This window comes from Lissotriton vulgaris, chromosome 11 (assembly GCF_964263255.1).
Source record: "Lissotriton vulgaris chromosome 11, aLisVul1.2, whole genome shotgun sequence".
NCBI classification, from domain to species: Eukaryota; Metazoa; Chordata; class Amphibia; order Caudata; family Salamandridae; genus Lissotriton; species Lissotriton vulgaris.
The window spans coordinates 1,018,301,859-1,018,322,039 of NC_141699.1; the positions used below are offsets into that span (position 1 = coordinate 1,018,301,859).

Below are 20,181 nucleotides of genomic sequence, written 5' to 3' on the forward strand. Positions count from 1 at the left end.
AATTTCCAATCAGAAAGGGTCACTTTTTTGTATTTGACACTCCAAGTGGGACAGGTATGCCCAGACGTGAGTCCTGTGCTCTCCATACTATGGGAGTCAAGCTATCCTGGCTGATGAGGGGTGAAACCCCAAAATCGGTCCTAGGATGCTTATTTCCAGTCCAGGGAGGACCTGGCTTGGCAGTCCAGCCTGGACTGTTCGCATTGGGCGCAGGGTGAAGACTGATTTGGATATGGCTGGGCTCAACCTGGAATAGCATGAGGAGCAAACAAACAATGGATTTAGGCCCAGATCTCTGGAATGCTCTTTCAGTCCACATTCATTTGGAGGAAGCCCTTATGTCCTTCCGTAGACAGCTGAAAACAGTCTTGTTCCCGGTCATCTAAAGTCGCTCATCTAGTTGGGTTTGGTTCTTAGCGCTGGGAGGCCTTCGGGTAGCCATGCGCTTTACAAGTGCCAATTCATTCATTCATTCATACTGGGGTGAATGTATGACATTGTTCTGCATTCGGTTCATCAAGTGTTCTTTTGCATTCACAAGCTGACTTACTTCATGAATAATAATAACGTATATCACAAATTGTGACTTAAGGCCTGATTAGGAGTCTGGCGATACTTGGACCACCAGACTCACAGAGGCGCGGCATTGGCAGTCCGGCCACTACCATACAAGTGATCCGACCACCGCATTACAAGTTGGGCCGCCAAACTGCCATTACACTGCTGCAATTGCCATGGATCCGCAATCCCTGGCGGTGGCCCAGCAGTGTGAGACCTCAATAAGCTTGGCATGGCCGCTGTGGCCCAGCCAAGTATATTTGGAGTTTCCTCACTGCCCGCAGCTTCATGGCAGTGAGCCCACCATGAAACAGTTTGTGGTGAAGAAACGTAGGGGTTGTAAATGGCCCGCTGGTGCCTTGATGCATGGTGGTGCATGCAGGGGAGCACATAGTCTGCCCTCCTGTGTGTATGCACCCCAGTTCAAGCACGGCATGGACTTTATATTCCTGTAAAGACTATTAAGGACTGTTACAGACTGTAAAGTCCATGATTTGCTGGAGCGTGCTGTGGCTGACCCATGGAGCTGCCTTTCCAATGCCATCCTATGAGCCTTTGGAAAGCAGTGCCGTGGGCCAGCTGCCATCGGACTGCCCACCCGGACTGCAACTTTTCATCCAGTGGTCAGTATGTATGTATGTAGGTATACTTGTAAAGCGCGGTCCTGTATCAGGGGAGTTTGGTGGGGTGGTGACATGCCGGCCCGCTCACACACCACCAAACTCATAGGCCCTTATTCATATTGGATGCAGTCAAAGGCCTGGTGGCCTGATGGGGTCAGCAGACCACCATATCTGTCATTGCATTTCATTAAAATAAAATGCAGCCATTTTTCCTTAAAGGAAACAGGGTTGAGTTTAAAAAAAAAAAAAAGATAACTTTTAAAAATAAAGTTTGTCTGAGGATTGGCACTAGTTCCTTGGACTAACTTTACTCCCCAGCATTGTTTTTTATATTGTAAAGTGTGAAAGGCTCACCAACTTAATTTTAGGTTTTGGAACATGTTCAATGTTTTGTGACTACATTTTGGTTGCAGAACATTGACACATCTAAAGAATTGCTATTTGGGACGGGGCGCCTCCTTCACACTCCTACTAAAATGACAATTAACCAATTTTAGGATTTAGAAATAATTTATAGAGTTCAAATATAAGGTTTATACATAATAAAATATTTTATAATAAAATATTTTTTTAAGGTAGTTGGTGGTAAATATTTGCCTGCTATAAAACCGTTTGACTGAGCCAAGCAATCATACCTTCGTTGTGTTTTTAGGTGACTTTGGAGTCTGACTCCGTCCAGAACATTTTAAGAATGGACTAAAATCCCAAACCGTAAGGAACCCTAATTATAACCCCAATGTTTATGTTCCACCCAAGTCTGATCCCCCCCTTAGTAATTAGAGCTTAAACCTGCTACAAGGACCTCAAATAGTAGCAAAAAAAGTGGCTTTTCAGAACCATTTCCCTAAGAGCTGGCTAAAGTGATATATGTACTGCAGCCCAAAAAAGACCACACAAATATGTACCAGGGTCCAACAATCTCATTTTGCTAGGTTGTTGTTGCTAATATTGGTCAAATTTGGGTGCAACTGATGGATCGTGTTTAGATCAAATGTGTCAACCAATTATTTGGAGCTGATATGGAATATCGTAAGCACTATATTTTTGTATATTATTGCATATGAATAATGGTGTATTGAACTCTCAATATTAAAAAAAAAAAAAAAAAATAGCATTTTGCGGTGCAACTCGCGAAGGGATGGAGGATAAAAGTGCTGTGAATTCCAAGTGCTGCTGTTGCTCAATATAAAGATTCTGGGTCACTCAAAATATCTGTGTGGCACCAACACCATCATTCTCAGTCATTTTCAGATCCCTAATGAAAGGATTCTGCTTCCTGTATCTACTGGAGAAGAAGGATGCCAACAGGACATGCATGATGATCTCCTCTGTGTAATTTAAACACAGCCACTTTTTATAGAGTCTCGGTGGACCCTGTGGTCGATCAATCATACCCTTTTGCCTTTTTAAAAAATTGTTTTCCTCTTCATTACTCTTTTCTCCCGGCTCTTTACACTGCACCTTCCCCCTTTCTCGCTCTTCTGTCTGTCATCTTTTCTTCTCCCCTTCATTTCTCTGTTTTCTCTGTTCCTAGTTCTGGCCTCCACTCTGTCCCATTTTCTCCTCCTCTTTGTGTTTATCTCTCGTATTCCACCTGGATGTTTGACGATACAACGCATACTTTTACAACGCATACCTTCACAACGCATTTTTTACAACGCAACATCCATTACAACGCATTCCATTACAACGCATGCCATTACAAAGAATTTTTAAAAACTACCTTTACAACGCATTCCATTACAACGCATACTACCTTTACAACGTATACTACCATTGCAACGCATACCATTACATTACATGTATGGTAAGTATTGGATAGAGTAGGGATACAAATTACTATTCTAACTCCAGGGGGTGCAACAGTAGGGTAAGTGTTGGATAGTGTAAGGGTACTAAGTGTTGTGATGGTATGCGTTGTAATGGTATGCGTTGTAATGGTATGCGTTGTAATGGTATGCGTTGTAATCACTGCGTTGTAATGATTGCGTTTTGATGGCATGCATTGTAATGGATGTTGCGTTGTAAAAGTTTCGTTGTAATGGTAGTGTGTGGTAAAAGTTGTTTCCCATTCCACCTATGCCCCTTACTTTCCCATCCTTTACCTTCTTTACCTCGATGTCTTTATTTCACTTCATCCTATCCTTTCCTGTTCCTGCACACTACCTGCTTTCCTGTGTTTTTCTCCACTTGCGTCTCCTCTTCCATAGCCCCTTCCAACCACCTCCTCACTCATTTTTTGTAATCTACTGTGTCCTTTTCAGCTCCTCATGCCCACCCCTGTTTTCTCATCTCTCTTTACAATAGGGCCGTCCCTATACATCTTAAGGAATTGGAGGGCATTCAGCCCCCTGGGAGAGCACAGTCTGGCATTGCAACCCTGACGGGTATTCTTGCGGAGTGCCTTGGGCCTTCTTTGCTTCTCCCTTTCTGTGCCCAGGATTTGGTGGAGAAATTATCCTCCAGCAACAGAGGATGCACATTGAGTGCATCCTTTGAGCACCTTTTGCCGAGTGTGTCTCCATCTGTAATCGGAGAGGGTTCAGCAACTTCATTCACCTGAAAGGGGCTCAGATGAGGCCTTCCCATTCATGCATAATTAAAAAGAGAGACCTGAGAAAGAAAGCCATTTGTTCCCAAGAAAGTCTACAGCCAGCTTGGCACCAGTTCAGTGGCAGTGAGAACGGGGAACATCCTTTACAACGCGGTAATGACACCGCAGTGCCATTACAACGCGGGTTTCACAACGCAAGTTGTTACCACGACTTGTCCTGGATGGCGCTCTAGGCTACGGAATAGTAGATTTACTATTCCAGCACCTTCCCTACTGTACGTAGGCTAGTGTTGGAATAGTAAATCTTACTATACCCTACAGTGCAAGTCGTGGTAACGATTTGCGTTGTAAAACCTGCGTTGTGATGGTCTGCGGTGTTTTATACCGTGTTGTACCGTCATACATCCGTGAGAACTGACTTAATTTAAATACTGTAAATCAAGGGAAACCAGTCAACCACATTAAGTTAAATCATATGTCCTGTTTGATGAATTATTCATGGGTCAATTTTTGGTCGTTTTTTTTCCACTGCTTTTAAAAATTTCACAAATCTGCAGCTCAGCTGAGGGTCCTGTGCTGAGAAGCAAGTTAACACTGCGTTCCTTCGTGTGCGTACCCCCTGTAAAATGAAATGGCGTTTTAGCAGGAGCTTCCTTTCTTCTTGCAGTTCCTCACACGAGCATAGCAGGTGCATCATGTCTTCTGCCCCAATGCCGCATAACCTGCATAATGTTCCTGCTTTCGATCTCAGCCAGTGAGGAAGATGTAGGATGCATGGTAGCAGGCCCAATCTATATCTTAAAAAGCACAGTTTGATTTTTTTTGTGTAACCTAGGGCAAGGTAAGGCTGGGAGGCTTGTGTCAGGTATGCATTTAATACCATCCATGCATGAGATCTTTTTGATAGGATGGCTTTATCCTGAACCCATGACTGTAGCTTGATCGATTTTTTCACCAATTTGTTGAGTGTTTTGTGGTCTGCAGGTGACGCCCAGAGCTCCGCCAGCCCAGTGTTCACTATGCTTTTTTCCAGGTATTTTGCAGCTGGTGAGTTTTGGGTCTGCTCTAGCTCTTTCCATAAATATTCGTTCAGCGTCCCTTCGGTCGTTTTTCTTACTTTATCCCAAGAGCAGATATAAGCCCCCTGTCGTGCCAAAAGCTGTGACCGATTTCCAAACTCCAGTCTGATCTGAGCTGGGGAGGATCGCTTTGAGAGGCTGAAGATGATTCTATATGCTGACACTATTGTGCTGTCAAGTGTAACGGCATCTCTGCCTCGGTGGGCCTCACTCCCGTATGTTAGTGTTGGTAACAGTTTGGCACGTATGACGTGTAGTAAGGGGGTCAGAGAAGGGCCGGAGAGATTGTTATTTAGGTAAGGCGGTTGCCAGAACGGTGCCTTTGCCTCTTATGCTAGCCCTTTGTTCAATAAATTGGCCACCACTGTCTATCTTCACGCCTAGATATTTATACCACGAGGTGTCTTTGATACGGGTGTTATTCCAGAACCACGAGAAAACTTTCTTCTTTTTGTTGTTACTGATTGTCATTGTTTGCGTTTTCTCGAGGTTCACAGTTGAGTCATTTAACTCGGAATATCTCTGGGTCGTATTCAAAAGATTTTGAAGCCCAACTCTTGTATGGCTTATTAACACCAGGTCGTCTGCATATAAGAGGCATGGTAAATTGAGGCCTCCTAATTTTGGCGAGTGTGAGTTGCAGTTGTTTAGTAGGGGCACCAAGTCCCCCAGGAACAGGTTGAACAATGTGGGGGCCAACACGCAGCCCTGCTTAAGGCCGTTATTAGTTTGTATCCGCCTTGACAGCATTGAGCCGTTCCCCACCTTGATCTGAATCCAAGTGTCTGTATGTAAATTAATTAACAGCTCCAACAAACCTTTTGGGATACCCCAATCGTTGAGTTTTGTCCATAGTAGGTTGCGGTTAATGTTATCGAATGCTGCTTTGTAGTCAATATAGCAGAGGTGCAAAGGCAATTTTTTCATCTCTGCCTTATCAATAAGCATACCCATCATCAGTATGTTTGTTGTAGTCCCCACTGCTTTAACAAAGCCTGTTTGATTGACAGGTATGAGAGATTTCCTCATGGCCCATTCCTTTAGTTCTTCCAGTATTAGACCTGCAAAATACTTCGCATCATTATCGATTAGAGCAACTAACCGATAATTTTGAGGAAGGCCCCTGTCCCCTGCTTTGTGTATGGGGGCAATGATGGAGCCCTTCCAAGTATCTGGCAAGATGTTTGTATGCCTGATCTCCTGAAAAAGGGGTTCAAGTGCCGCTGCCCAGTAATCCATATCTTGTTTGAAGAGGACGGGTGGGAACCCGTTTGGACCCGGCGCGCTTTCCCTTCTTCCTTTCTTTATTTGCCGCTTTATTATGGGTTCCAATGATATATGATCTGTGTCCCCCACCGTGTCCTGGTCGATTGGGCACTTTGTAACCTATTGCCGATGTCATGGGCTCGCACAGGAAAAGGTTTGCTCATGTTCTGATTGGCCGACAGATCTCGGTTAAAATGGTTTTCGAGATATGCTGCCCAAGTTGTCTCTGTGATGTTTGATGTTATCTCCGTTTTTGCAGGGTGCGTTAATGAATTTATTGTTTTCCAAAACCTTGCACCGTCATTCTTTTTTATGTCCTCATGAAGGGTTGCCCAGAGTTGTTCCTCTAAAATTCTATTTGCTTCCCACTTGAGTTTTTTTAATGAGGCTTTTAGTTCAGAGAGTTGATACAGCATCAGAGAGTTGATACAGTCTTAGTGATAACGTGTCTTTTATCAAACTGCGCACAATAAAAGGAAGGACTTTTTGGTTACAACCACTTGAAACAGCATACTGCTTAAATGTAGATTTTTTTTAATGCAGCAGCGATCCACATTTGCGAAATTTATTTTTAAGTTCAAAAACATTCCAGATTTTCCAACTCTAGTCAAATCATATTTTTAATGCATTTTTTTTAATGCTTCAATGTTTTTTTTTCTAATTTTAAGAATATGGAATCATTATTCTGTCTCATGTAAGAATACGTAATATTCCATAGTTTGAAACTGGTATGTCTTTGTTTAATTACTTCTTAATAAATGGATTTTGTAAAGGTTAAGAGATAGTTTCACGCAAATTGCAGATTGCCGTATGTATCACAATGATGTATATGCAACGTGATTCTTGAAATGGGATTTAATGACCCTTTTTTTTTGCTTTGCAACTAGATGGGGAAGAAAAGGAAGTTCAGTGGCTTGGAAATAGCTCTGATTGTCATGTTCATATTGGTGGTCATTGTTGCAGTCGTCCTCGTAGTCCTTCTGGCCACTGGAGAACCTGGAACGAAAACAGGTAAAAATAACTGAACATGTGGTTTCACTACTTGGAACAGATTGTTGTGTGGTAGAGCATGAGCGAAGGGCAAAACTCGGGCCATAAATAACGCAACCACCTCAGTTTTATAGTAGTAATCTGCCACGAGGCTTGAGCCCCCGGGCCATTTATTTACTTGCCCAATTACGTTATGGCCAATACCATCATAGTCATGCGTAACGGGGTATTCTCTCAAACACCCCTTAGCTTGAAAGGCATGCATGGAACAGTCCACGCACCCTCCCTGAACACACACAGATGACCTAAACCGGATGTTCTTGAATAGCTGATATTTGATGATTAATTATTACTTTAGGGGGCAGATGTATCAACATCCAGATTTGCGAATCTCAAATAGCGATTTTTTAGAAATCTCTATTTGAGATTTGCAAATAGGGATGTATGTAGAAATTAGCAATTTTTTGTGATTTCTTAAAATTCCTTAATTGCGATTAGCAAATTGCGTATCACAATTAGGGAATAATTTCCCATTCATTTCTATGGGCCATGAAGCACATAGGAATGAATGTGAAATTATTCTCAATTGCGATTCGCAATTTGCGAATCGCAAATTGAGAATAATTGCAAGGGTGCAAGTGTGTCATTAGAACACCCTGACTCACCCCTGAAATTCACATGTGTGCGCATATGGCGCACATACATGCCCTAAGGGCATGTATGTGCGCCACATGGCACCTTCACAAATGCAAAAAAGTGCTTTTGTGAAAGAAATCGCAAATTACCACCAACTTGTAGTTGGTGGTAATTTGCGATTTCTTAATGAAAAGTCGCACAACTTGGGTGCTTCATACATTGCAGTGCGATTCCTTAAATGCAATCGCAAAATAAGGAATCGAAATTAGCTTGCAATTCCTTATTTTGCACTCAATTTTGCTACATACATACCATTTAGCGAAAATGAGTTCGCAAACGCCGAAATTCTGCGAATTTTGGCGTTTGCAAACCCATTTGAGCTTCATACATATGGCCCTGGGGGGCAACGTGATACAAAAATTTATATTTTCTTGCAGTTAAGATAGTAGCTGCTACATGCGTTGATGCTGGTTATTTGGATGATTCCCTTGTAAAATACAAAGAACAACACAACTGTCAATATTATATTGATAAAAATACACTAAAGCATTGATTACGAATTCTTCGTTAAATTGCGATCCTGGCCATAATGTACATTTGCTTCTCATCTACAAAATCCCATACATTGGTGCTGCTGAAAAATCTGTCCATCCTTCAAGAAAACCTATTAAGGGAAGCATTTGAAACACAGCCACCCACCTTCAGGCGCAACCCAACCTTTCAAAAGTGATCACTCCCCGAATACCTCAAATACTAACCGAGAGAAGACACTGTAATCGAGGCAAGATGTAACAGACCTTCTTGTTTGTTGCCTGCACTGTTCTACCATAAGCAGCTTTATAGTTCTGGCTACTGCAGACTGGCCATAAGGGAACAGGATGGCACATTAACAATCCGATAAATGCACCAAAAATAAAATTATGATGGCATACACGTAGGAACAATCTCAGGGCATCTTTACTCAGCGAAAGTGCCTCTTTTTGTGTGGCTACCACTCATGTTTTAGTTACTGGTGTTGTTGGCTTTCGAACTATGCACACTAGGACATTTCTGTCCAGGCTGCAGTATTTGTGCTTTGATCCCTACGACATGGGGAAGCTAGCATATTCCAATTGGCATCTTTACATTTCCAGTAAGTCCATAGTATATGGGGTGGAGAAATATACCATTGCCATGGAAAAAATAAATGTCACTTGTGTAGTGCAGCACAAGTTGTGCAATCCACTAGGCTGGAAAAGCATACATGGTATCACACCTAGCTCTATTGCCTGATTGCTGTAGCTTTCAAACCTGCTGGTGAACCTGTCAGTGTAACCATTTTTGAGTGAGTGAGTGATTGAGGGGAGACTTATACCGCGCAACTTAGACCACGGGCATCAAGGTGCCAAACAGGACAGAAAATCTCAAATCACCGGATCCAAGTCTACGAGTAGGCCTCTCGAAAAAAATAGGTTTTCAATTCTTTGCGAAAACGCGCCAGAGAGGGTTGTCCTACCAGTTCAGGGGGGAGGGAATTCCAGAGCTTAGGTACCAAGGTGGAAAAGGCTTTACCTCCCCATCTTGCTTTTGCAAATCTAGGGACTAAGAGGAGATTTTTGGAAGATGACCGGAGGGCTCTACTGGGGGAGTAGGGATGAAGGAGAGACCTAATGCCCTCTGATCCAGAGCCATAAATAGCCCCGTGGGCAAGGCAAAGATGCTTAAAAGAGATTCTAGACTGGACGGGCAGCCAATGAAAGTTTTTCCTGGCCAAGGATACAGAGGCAAGCATAGGGAGCTTGAGGACCATCCTGGCCGCGGTGTTCTACACGATCTGTAGGCGATAAACAAGGCTCTTGTTCATGCCCACATACAGAGCGTTGCAATAATCCAATCTCGTGGAGACGAGAGCCACTGTGGCCTGCTTCCGGGCATCAGGAAAAAGATAAGATGAGATCTTTCTGAGGATCCTAATTATACCACAACAGGTGGACACGGTCCTGCTGACCTGACGGTCAAAGGAAAGAGAGGTATCAATCAGGACCCCCAGGTTCCTAGCAGAGTGGGAGGGAAGGGGACAATCACCAAGGGAGTCCGGCCACCAGTCTTTTGACCAAATGTCTTGACTACCCTCGAAGATCAAGACCTCCGTCTTCTCTCCATTGAGTTTTAAAAAGTTCTAGATCATCCATTGGGATACTGCCTCCATGCAGGTTCTAAAATTCAGGGCAGAGTCATTCACAGACTGTGTAAGGGAGACCATGATTTGAGTGTCGTCGGTGTACGACAACACCTCAAACCCGTAAACCGTTTTTAACATGAAAGAGTCTTGCTTTTAATGATTGAATAAGCCTCCCTGTTAGTAGACCTTGCAGAGCACAAGGTAGGGTGCCTAGTGTATAATAGTGGTACATGCAAGAATTTAGTGTTGGCCTGTACCTACTGTAACTAGTACCCAGAAGCTATTTTCAAATTGAAGTGTTGTAGCTATCCCATGAGTAAAACTTAAGGTGAGAATAGAATCATAACTCTATAATCGTTGGCTTGGGACACGCTACCAGAACAATTCAACCACATTGTTTAATGTTTGCTAAATATACAATTTATAGGTGAAGTCAGATGCTTGATAAATATTTTGGAAAAGTAAAATCCAAAAAGTTAGACTTTGTCTGCCAGATCTTCCAGGAGGCCAATTAACATTTGCCTGCCAGCAGCTAGGTGCTGGTAATTCTTCTCGTTCATGAGGTCTGAAAATATCTGCCAGACCAGAAACAATGTCTTAGGCCTTTTGACGGAGAGAATTAGATGTTAGAAGAGTGACCCCTTTTAACTGAGGAAGGAGAGTTCGGGAGGGTTCAGCAACTTCATTAACCGGAATGGGACTCGGGTAAGACCTTCCCATTCATAGTTGATTGAAAAGAGGGACCTGGGAAAGAGAACCATTTGCTCCCAAGAAAGACTACAGCAAGCTTGGCACGAGTCCAGTGGTAGTGGGACCTGATCCCAGAACCAGTTTGGTATTTGAGGAGGAGGGGATTGAGTCATTTCACTAAACACACCTCTGAATGACATACCAGCCACATCTAACATCAAAAGGATTGTCGCATCCTGTATTTTACTCTGAATAATCCACTGTGGATAGTATGCAATAAGGAAACCACAATGTGCTACAGTTAGGAAAGGTTCACCAATGGAACTTTATCCTTATTCATTGGGCATGACCAGAAGTCCCCTTCACCCATTAGCTAGTGAAGTCTTCACGTAGTACCCCACCCCAGCTCATCATTACACTTTTGGACATGTAAAAGAATTGGAAAGGACTGAACCTGCTATCTGTGAATTTTTGTTGAGATGTGAAAGGCTGGACCCGCTCCCACGGGGGACTAAGACGTGGACTCCTAGAGTCAGTTGAATGACCTACTGTGTGGCTTTAGGGGCACAAAAAGCTCCAAGAGCCTATTTTCCTTAAATGTCTAACTGACTAGTTGCAACTGGTCCTGGAGTGGACTATACTGGTGACCTCTGCATGAGCTAGTCCTGACCACTAAGTGCTGTCCCTGAGAACCTGGAAGACTTAGAAGTGTCCATGAAGAACTGCTCGAGAAAGTCTTAAAGGCTGAGATTTAAGAAAATATTTCAACTTCCTAGAACACAAGAGCTTCAGAAGGACCTTGCGGCAATCGTGTGATTTTGAGAGGACTTCATCAGCTTCAGATACAGGTTTGGCAAGCTGGGTAATTTTGAGTTCCATAAAAAAGACTAACATCTGATTTAGAGTTCAGCGGACAGGCTACTCCATCACAAATGTAAAGGAAATTCTGTCTGCCGTATTACATGTGTCGCAGGATATAATGCACTTGTAATATGGTGGATGATATATCAGTCACATACGTGACAGAGTAACCCTTCCATTTCACTCTAAATCAGGCCCTAAGTCTGTATGTAGAAATCTTGAGCAGGAGAAGGGGCCAAAGTATCTGTCTGATGAGAAGGCTTAAGCCAAAAAAGATTTGGAATTTTCTACTCTTCACTGCCAAAACCTTCACCTTAAGTGGCACCTTGTCCAAAGGATATTTGGCTTAAAGCAGGGGTCTCCAAACCGGTCCTGGAGGGCCGGATCCATGCCAGATTTTTCAAATAACTACATGTATCTCAATGGGGATATCCAAAAAATCTGGCATGGATCCGGCCCTCCAGGACCAGTTTGGAGACCCCTGGCTTAAAGGGAACTTCAGGGCACCCTATCTTCTCCATGGCTGGCCAGTTGGTCCTCAGCGATATTTTTATTCTCAACATATGCAGGGTGCTCTACAATGCAAGCCCTCACTTACACAGTCGCCACATGAGCAACTTATCGGAAGAGTTCTTTGTATATAATCGGTCACACAGTTTTGTGGGCCATTGAAACATGAACAAGTATACTCCATTCCCATGAGAGATTGGGACAAGGCATTCTTTTAATACCATGTGTTGATTCACATATGTTTCGCTTTTCAAATCCTACTATATTCTGTGTAATATGCAGACTTTTTTTATTTCAATGCATTCCCAAAATTGTGTTTATTTCGGTATTATACAAAGAGAGGGATGGCTGGGTGACAAATGCGCACAGTTGTAAACAGTAATACCAGTCCAAGTAGTAATAGCTCAAAGGATAAGGTAACGGCCATCCACCGTTCACCAGGTGGTATAGAAAACCATACCATTAAATCAAACAAACAATATATCCTGAGCTCATTCTCCCATTGATAAAAGTCCTCAATCACAAGATGATCTTCTCAATCTTCTTTTTATTTCACAGCACTTTTCTTCAGAACATAGGTCTAGCCGCCAACACATGTTTCGTCTGTTGTGGTGTAAGCCACAGACTTCCTCAGGGCTAAAAATTCTAATACATAAGAATCCTATTACAACTCAACGAACATGGTATTGATATGTGTTATAAACATAATGTCAAATGCATCAAAACAACTGTCTATGTGACATAGTAAAAACCAGAACAGGCAAAGCACTCATGACATCAAAAATAGATACCACGTGATAAACACCATTTTTACTAAGATGTTTCACTCTACTAAGGGGTACCTTGACATATCCATAAAGAAAGCCAATAACCACACCGAAAATTAAATTGAGAGAATGAGCTCGGGATATATTGTTTGTTTATTTCGATGTTCAACATTCTGCATTTTTGGTCTATTATCCCTAATCACACAATACTTCTTATTATTGTGCAATATTTGTGTTTCATATGCAAGTTTTAGTCCTTATTTGTTGGTCCTGTGCGCCTTGCTCTTTTCCATAGCTTGAGAAAATACCAAGGCACATTTGTTTTTTTGCCTTTGCTTTGATTTTTGTCCGAGTACAAGGGAATGATATAGTTATGCTTTAATAATGATGGACAACCGCATCGGTTCTTTTCTGTTCTGTTTCAGATGGCAATATAAAATACATGCCGCTGATTACATTGCTCAGAAAAGCCCAATCAATGATTGGAAATGGGATTTTTTTAAAGTCATAGAGATCGTGTTTGACCGCAAATCATTTTCGCGGGTGTTCTATATGACGTGCAAAGCATCAATCAAAAAAGACTAAGAAGACATGCAATTGACAGAAATGTTTACCAAGTACAACATGAAAGATAATAGTGTTTAACATCTACAAAATGGCTGTAATTCTGCTTATTGAGAATGATGTAGAAAATTGTGCATTAGTTTAATTGAATTTAAGTGATCTAAAAGCTACACCTCCAAATAACTTAGCACAAAGAGGTGCACAGGGTATATAATTTGCATGGACCAGTACAAACAATGTAAGTTAGGCTATTTTGCTTTGTACGTGTGCACTCTTACCTTTAAATGTGTATTGCTTATTATCTAAAGTTTTGAGTGGTGTGTACTTCCCTTTGAAAAACTACATGTGAACTTAATATGTAATGCTAAAATCCACTGCACATAAAGAACTGAATGGTTCTTCAGGTGTTAGGGAGCCTCTAATTCACATACATCTGTGCGACTCAAATTCCTATGATTTTATTGTGTCTTGGAATGAAAACCCAAATTTAGAATTCAAATAAAACTGCATTGATAATCTGTTAGTAAGCTAAAAGTATATGCAATTGCATTGTAATGTTGTAGCAACCTTTTAACTTCTATGACAGCTGTAGGAGCCGGAAGAAAGTTATAAAATGATATCACTATTATTTCCAAAATTAAACAAATGTGTGGTACCATTAATTCTATCTTCATTGATGTCACCTGTGCATGATGCATATGTGGTCGGACCACTGCAACAATCTGACTATGTGGCTTCCGTTTTCTTTGGCAAAATGATGCATGTACACACTTGTGACATAATCCATATGGTCTTTCATAAATTGAAGTTTCTAGCCAAAAACTGTTTCCAGCGCAGATTGATCCAACGTAACTTAAACGAGCATTGGTAAAACTAATTATTCTTATTTGACTGATTGGCTTTGCCAATGCTTGTAGAATTCAACACAACATACATGACAAGCATGACCACTGAAAACAACTTGTGCCTGCCTGTGCACCCAACTCTTAAAGCTGTTAAAAGGCCGCCCACTAATGGAGAGACGGGCTCAGCTATCTGCACCTGGAAAATATGCCCCTATTATCAACATAATGGTGTGAGAAAGTGAATTATTACATGGGCATGTTGTGAAACCTCACTAAGTAATACTGGACCTTTTTATATCCGGAACATTGGCTCAGTCCTGAATAGCTGTGGCACAGAACAGTCAGGCTTAATTCAAAGGAAAACAGTCAATAAGTAAGAAACACAGCACAATAAAAATCTCATTCCAATTTAATAAAACAGTTTATATTTTTATCTTTTAATAGATACCAAATGACAAAAAATCTGATGAAGGTACCCAGAGTTATGATTTTTGGATGGTTTTTATAAATCATCGCAATTCACATCAAAAGTTTTTAAAAGTTGGAAAATCACTGCTTTTCCCTCTTATCTGCAGTCTATGAGCCTCAAACTAGGAGGTCTGGGGCAAAGTTAATGTTTCAGGCTGACAGCAATGGACATCGGGGTCAGATTCAGGAGCCTGGTTGGTCTCTGTCACAATTTTTCCTTCACACTTAGAAACTTTTCTGTTTTTTTTCTCATCGACGGTGAGGTGCCCGAGGTCTACTGCAGCTTCAGGCAAAATGAGACGGGTGTAACGTGCTGGAACCGGTGCGAGTATTTACCAGAATTTCCAGGGTCTTATCACAGTACCCAGAACACTACCACAGAACTGTGCCCCGAATATGATGGCAATTTTACTTTCTAAGTGGTTTTTGGCTAAAGTATTGCAAGGGTGTGGACATTCATATATTTTAGGATTCCGACAATAGATACCTTTTCGTCTTTTTCAAAGCTTACCAACTAGAATCGTGCCCAAGTGAACTCTCTTGGGTGTGCATATACTTTGTTTGAACGCCAGGCAGGCGGACTATTTCTGACTGGATCGCGTGTATTTGCGTACTTGGAATTAGACGATGCAACTGATGCTTTTGGTGCCCAGAATACAACAGGAGAAACTGGGATCAATAACATTCGCTACTATCCCCCCTTTTGTCTTGTTGAGTTGCGAGCCAGGACCAGGAACCCTCGGTATCTTCGGGATCACCAGAGCTAAAAGATATGGTATTAGAGCTCTGAGACTACATTATATAAGCCTTGAGGAAGTCACGGTGGTGACGAAACGCGTGTTGGCTGTTTTTCAGTCAACTTGATTAAGAAGTGGGAATATGTACACATCACAGAAACTACAGAAATTATGTTTTGTGAACGTCTAAACCTTGGTTATTATACTATTGTGGAAGAAAGACTTTTCTTTGATATTCTCTAACAAATAAACATTTGTATAAAAATTAACATAAGTTGCCTTTACATATGATTCCTGTGATAGGCAGCTTCACTCATCATTGTTTTAGCTCTAAAAACTGAACTTGAAAATTGGAAATATAAATGATTAGAGTGCTGGGATATTTGCTTTGTGTATACATGAATTTTTACAACAGAATATGTTTTGCTCGCATTCTACTGTTTTTTCCCCCAATACAACGGTTAATGTTGCTGTTATCATTTGTACAGATACAGTTGTATTTGATCCACAATGTCCAGCCTTAGAACTTGCTCAACGAATAGACTGCATTCCAGACCAAATGGGCACACAGGTACGTCAACCATTTTGAGTCTGCTTTTGCTTTACATGATCATCTCAATGAAATGAAGCATCGAAGTGCTAGTGGAATTGCGGTGATGATTAGATATTGCAATAAAGCAAGACTATGCTAATATTCTTAGCACCCGTGCAATCACACCCTGATGCCTGTAGTATGCTGACGTGAACAATGCTGGAATCACCTAAGAATTTACCAAATCAATGCTTATATTTCTCTATAGCTCTACATCTAAAATATCCTAAGGCCTCATTTCCAGTTCTGTTGTAAATTGAAATTGAAAGCTAAGATGAAATTGCTATGGAACCTGAATTGCAAGTTGTGCAGTAACAATCAAACATTGTCAATCTATCAAGTAGACAAACATTGAGGACAAAATGTAAAAAAGATCTGAAGGCAGCAAAGCCTGTAGTAACCATGGTATATTTACAAGGGAATATCACCACCAGAACGTCTCTTTTAGCTATGTTCTGAGTGCGATATCCCCTTAATCTTATTTACAAAGCGGTGTTAAGCCTCTTAATGTGGCTTAATGCCACCTTGTAAATAAGGACCCTTTTCACGCTTCACTTAGTGTGAAAGAGGTGTGCAATGGGCGTTGCTGTGGGTGTTTCGCTGCAACACCCCTTGCTTTTCGACACAGCCCCATATTTACAAGGCTGGAGCAGCACCAAAAACTAAGGCCAGGTAATACCTGGTCTTAGAATTGCAATACTCCTCATTTTTTCTCTTTCTAGGTCTACTGCATTCTGCAACACACACCAAAAACAACAAATAGCCATTATTCATTGTTTATGTGCAGGAATGCGTCCTTTCCTAGCATAGGTTTTGTACAGGAAGGGTATTCTTCCTGTACAAAATATGATGCCCAGACACAATGCACACTTTTTCCACTTTGTATGCGTGCTGCACAGGGCAGCACACATGCAAAGTCGGAAAAGGAAGGAGAAATTAAAAAACATCTCCTTCCGTGCGCCTTCTTGAAAAAGGAGCAGTTTTCTCACAACAAACCTAATATACTTTATTTAGTAAATTGGGTTTAGCATGAGAAATCTTAGGTGGTTGCATGTGAATGCCCATGGTCCAACCTTGTTACACCTCTATGGCACAAAGTAACGCTTCGCATTACTGTTCCGTTATTTCTATTGCTAAACAAGCTTAGCGCTGGAAAGTAAATAGGGAAAAGATTATTTTGTGCTGGTTTTGCATGGTGCAAAATCTTAGTAAATCTTCCTCTTAGTTTGACATTTTCTAAAGACTGAAACCAAGCGATGAAGTCCATGGAAAGAGAAAAAAACTTGGAAATTGCACCCTCTCCATCATTAAGACCTACAATATCTTGAAACTGCGTCAAAAACCCTAAAATGGAAAGTTAAGATACTGAAGGATTTGTGTGCACAGAAGATATACAATTAAAGAAATCATCCTAAAACATCTCAGATCCCCCATGCCTTTGCACTTCTTTGCACAGTAATACAGCTAAGCGCATCCTGCTGAAATCAAATGAACACAGGGCAGATATTTTGATGTTGTGGACAGTACACAAATAGGCAAAATCACTTAATGCTTGAATTTTTACATGTTATCTGTACATTCTACTAAGAACAAATATAAATAGAGAGTAGTTTAAAAAAATGTTTTTGAGGTGTTCTAGGAGTGGCTATCACTTTTTTTTATTTCAAAGCATTTTATTTTATAAAGAAGTGACAAAGAATAAAAGGTACATAATATAATAAAAATTTTACAATTGAGGCAAGATAAACAAACAATCAGAGGCTAAAATTGAAGTGTAAGCATAGTAAACACATTCTAAAGTAAAAGTAGCCTGTTATAAATAAAGGCACTAATTAGGTAAAGGCTAACATCAAAGAAATAAACAAATGTATCACTATCAGTTGTTATAATCGGGGTCAGGGAAGGATATAGAATTAAAGAAAGAAGAAAGAAAGAGAGAGGGAGAGAAAAGATGGAAGGGGACAGAAGACAGGAAAGAGAAAGAAGAAAAAGAGAAAGAAGGATTCCCACCGGACTAACCCAACACGTAAAAACACAAGACGCCAATCAAACAGACACATCAAAAGGAAACTGAGCAACCAACCCTTTTGATGATAAATCCATATAATCATCCAAAGCTTTCCAAACCCCACTAAAGATAGATGGAGAAAGGTGAGCTTGATCAACCGAGATGTGAGCACTACGCAAAAAGGAGACCCAAGCCCACCATGTATGATAAGAAACAGAGGAAAAGGATTTCCATTCCATAAGTATGACTTTCACCGCAACAGTCAAAAGGAGATCCATCAACTGTAATTCCATTGGATCTAAGGGGAGAGGAGCAGGGGCAGCCAATGGACCCAATAAAATTAAAGGAAAAGAGAGTTGGAACTCAATACCAAAGATGAGAGAGACATGTTTATGAATGAGGTTCCAAAAAGGCTGAAGAAGGTAACATTCAAAAAACATATGCTGAAAGATGCCCACGAACAATCCACAGCTCCAGCATAAATTGTCATCTTTAAGATTGAGCAAATGGAGACGAACAGGCGTCCAATGAAGGAGGTTGACAGAGAAAAATTTAGATTGCATTAATGATGGGGCGATTTTATTGCGAAGAGAAAGTTTGCCAATCAATTGCCAAGTATCTGAGGAAATATGATCCGTAACTCCATGATCAAATTGATGTAACCATTTTGTTGAGCAACCGTATGTGCAGGTAGTGAAGCAGATGATAAAAACTTATACATTTTGGAGGCTACGTGACCAGATTTAGTCCAGATATGAAAAAGAGAAATGGTAGAAGAGGTAGGATGAAGATGTACCTTAGCAAGTGCCACTTTAATTTTAAGAAAAGTATAAAAATCTAGGTTAGTCAAAGAATGCTTTTGAGCCAAGATGGAAAAGGGTAATGGCTCATCATTAGCACCATAAAGATGTTTAACAAGGGAAATCCCTTTAGCCGCCCAATAGGACATGAGGGTGGGAGTAATATTGAGTTTAATTTTAGAATTCCGCCAAATAGACGACCACCTAGTTTTATGTAATGGGATTGCCACTTTCTTGTCTATTCTCCGGACCGCAGCAATTGTATCAAGAATTATAGAACGAGAGAACAGGATATGCAAAGTAGATGGGTGCAAAAAGAGGCATTTGGCAAAGGAGATGCTAATTCCTGTTCTATTAATAGCCAAGATGGAACATGAAGAGGTGGAGGAGAGAACCATAAAGCACCTTGAGAAGCCAAAAAAGCAATTTGGTACTTTTCCCAATCAGGAAAATTGCAACCTCCCATATCACAAGGTCGTCGCAAGAATTTGTAAGCAATTCTAGCACGTTTGTCATTCCACAGAAATTTAGAGGTCAGAACGTCAAGTTCATGAAAAAAGGAATCTGATAACTTAACCGGAAGCATGGATGAAATGAAATTATAAATGGGTGTGATCATCATTTTAAGAGTCTGGAGGCGACCCCACCAGGAAATATGTTTCGGGGACCATGTATCCAAAAGACGACGCACTTTAAGAAGAGTCTGGGATTCGTTATAGGCAGTAGTGGCGTATAAGGTAGAACAGAAAAAAATACCTAAGTATTTCAAATTGTAGACTGCCATTTAGGTTTAAAGTATTTTATTGAAGCAGGGTGGGGTAGGACACAAAGGGGCAAGGAACAGGTGAACCACAGGAACCGCACACCAATGTGCATTATACAGCAAGTACAACAATGCAATTACAATCTTGCAAGAGGCTCCATCCGACTCGGGAGCATAGCTTTCGCACCTGTGGACACGTACAGACAACGAGGGGAGGGGGGGAGGGGAGAAAGGGAGGGAGGGACGGGATGAGGGGAAGGAAAGAAAATCAGGAGGGGAGGGACAAAGGAGAGAACGAATGAAAAAAAAGGGGGGGAAAAAGAAAAAGGGGGAGGGAGGGGAAGAGAGGAAAAGAAAAAGGGAGGGGTGAAGGGAGGAGAGCAACCCCGCTCCAAAAACCTACCTAACCAAACAGAACCCCCAACTACCTCACCCCAACCCACCCCCTGTACTGTGCCAATGTCTACAGTCTCCACTACATGTAACTCTCCAGCAATCTCTACTATACAATACCGACCCCACCCAATCAAGCAGGCGGGTCCGGTGGCGGCGTCAGCCTTAACAACCTAAGGTATCTAGGGCAGGTGATCTCTCGAAACTCGGAACATAACAGGCTATGAAAGGGCTCCCACAGTTCCTCAAAGGTATCAGTGTCCCCCAGGGCTACTAAGGACATCTTCTCCATTCCAAGGACATGCCATAATCTGTG

General features: G+C 41.4%; 1 protein-coding gene across 1 annotated transcript in view; it reads left to right on the forward strand.

Annotated features, from left to right (window-relative positions):
• LOC147683948 (maltase-glucoamylase-like) overlaps positions 1-20,181 on the forward strand; it is a 588,456-nt gene that overhangs the window by 22,958 nt on the left and 545,317 nt on the right. Inside the window, exons 2-3 of the mRNA XM_086944339.1 lie at positions 6,968-7,091; positions 15,798-15,880. Of these exons, the coding sequence (XP_086800465.1) occupies positions 6,968-7,091; positions 15,798-15,880 (207 nt within the window). The remainder of the gene's footprint in view (positions 1-6,967; positions 7,092-15,797; positions 15,881-20,181) is intronic.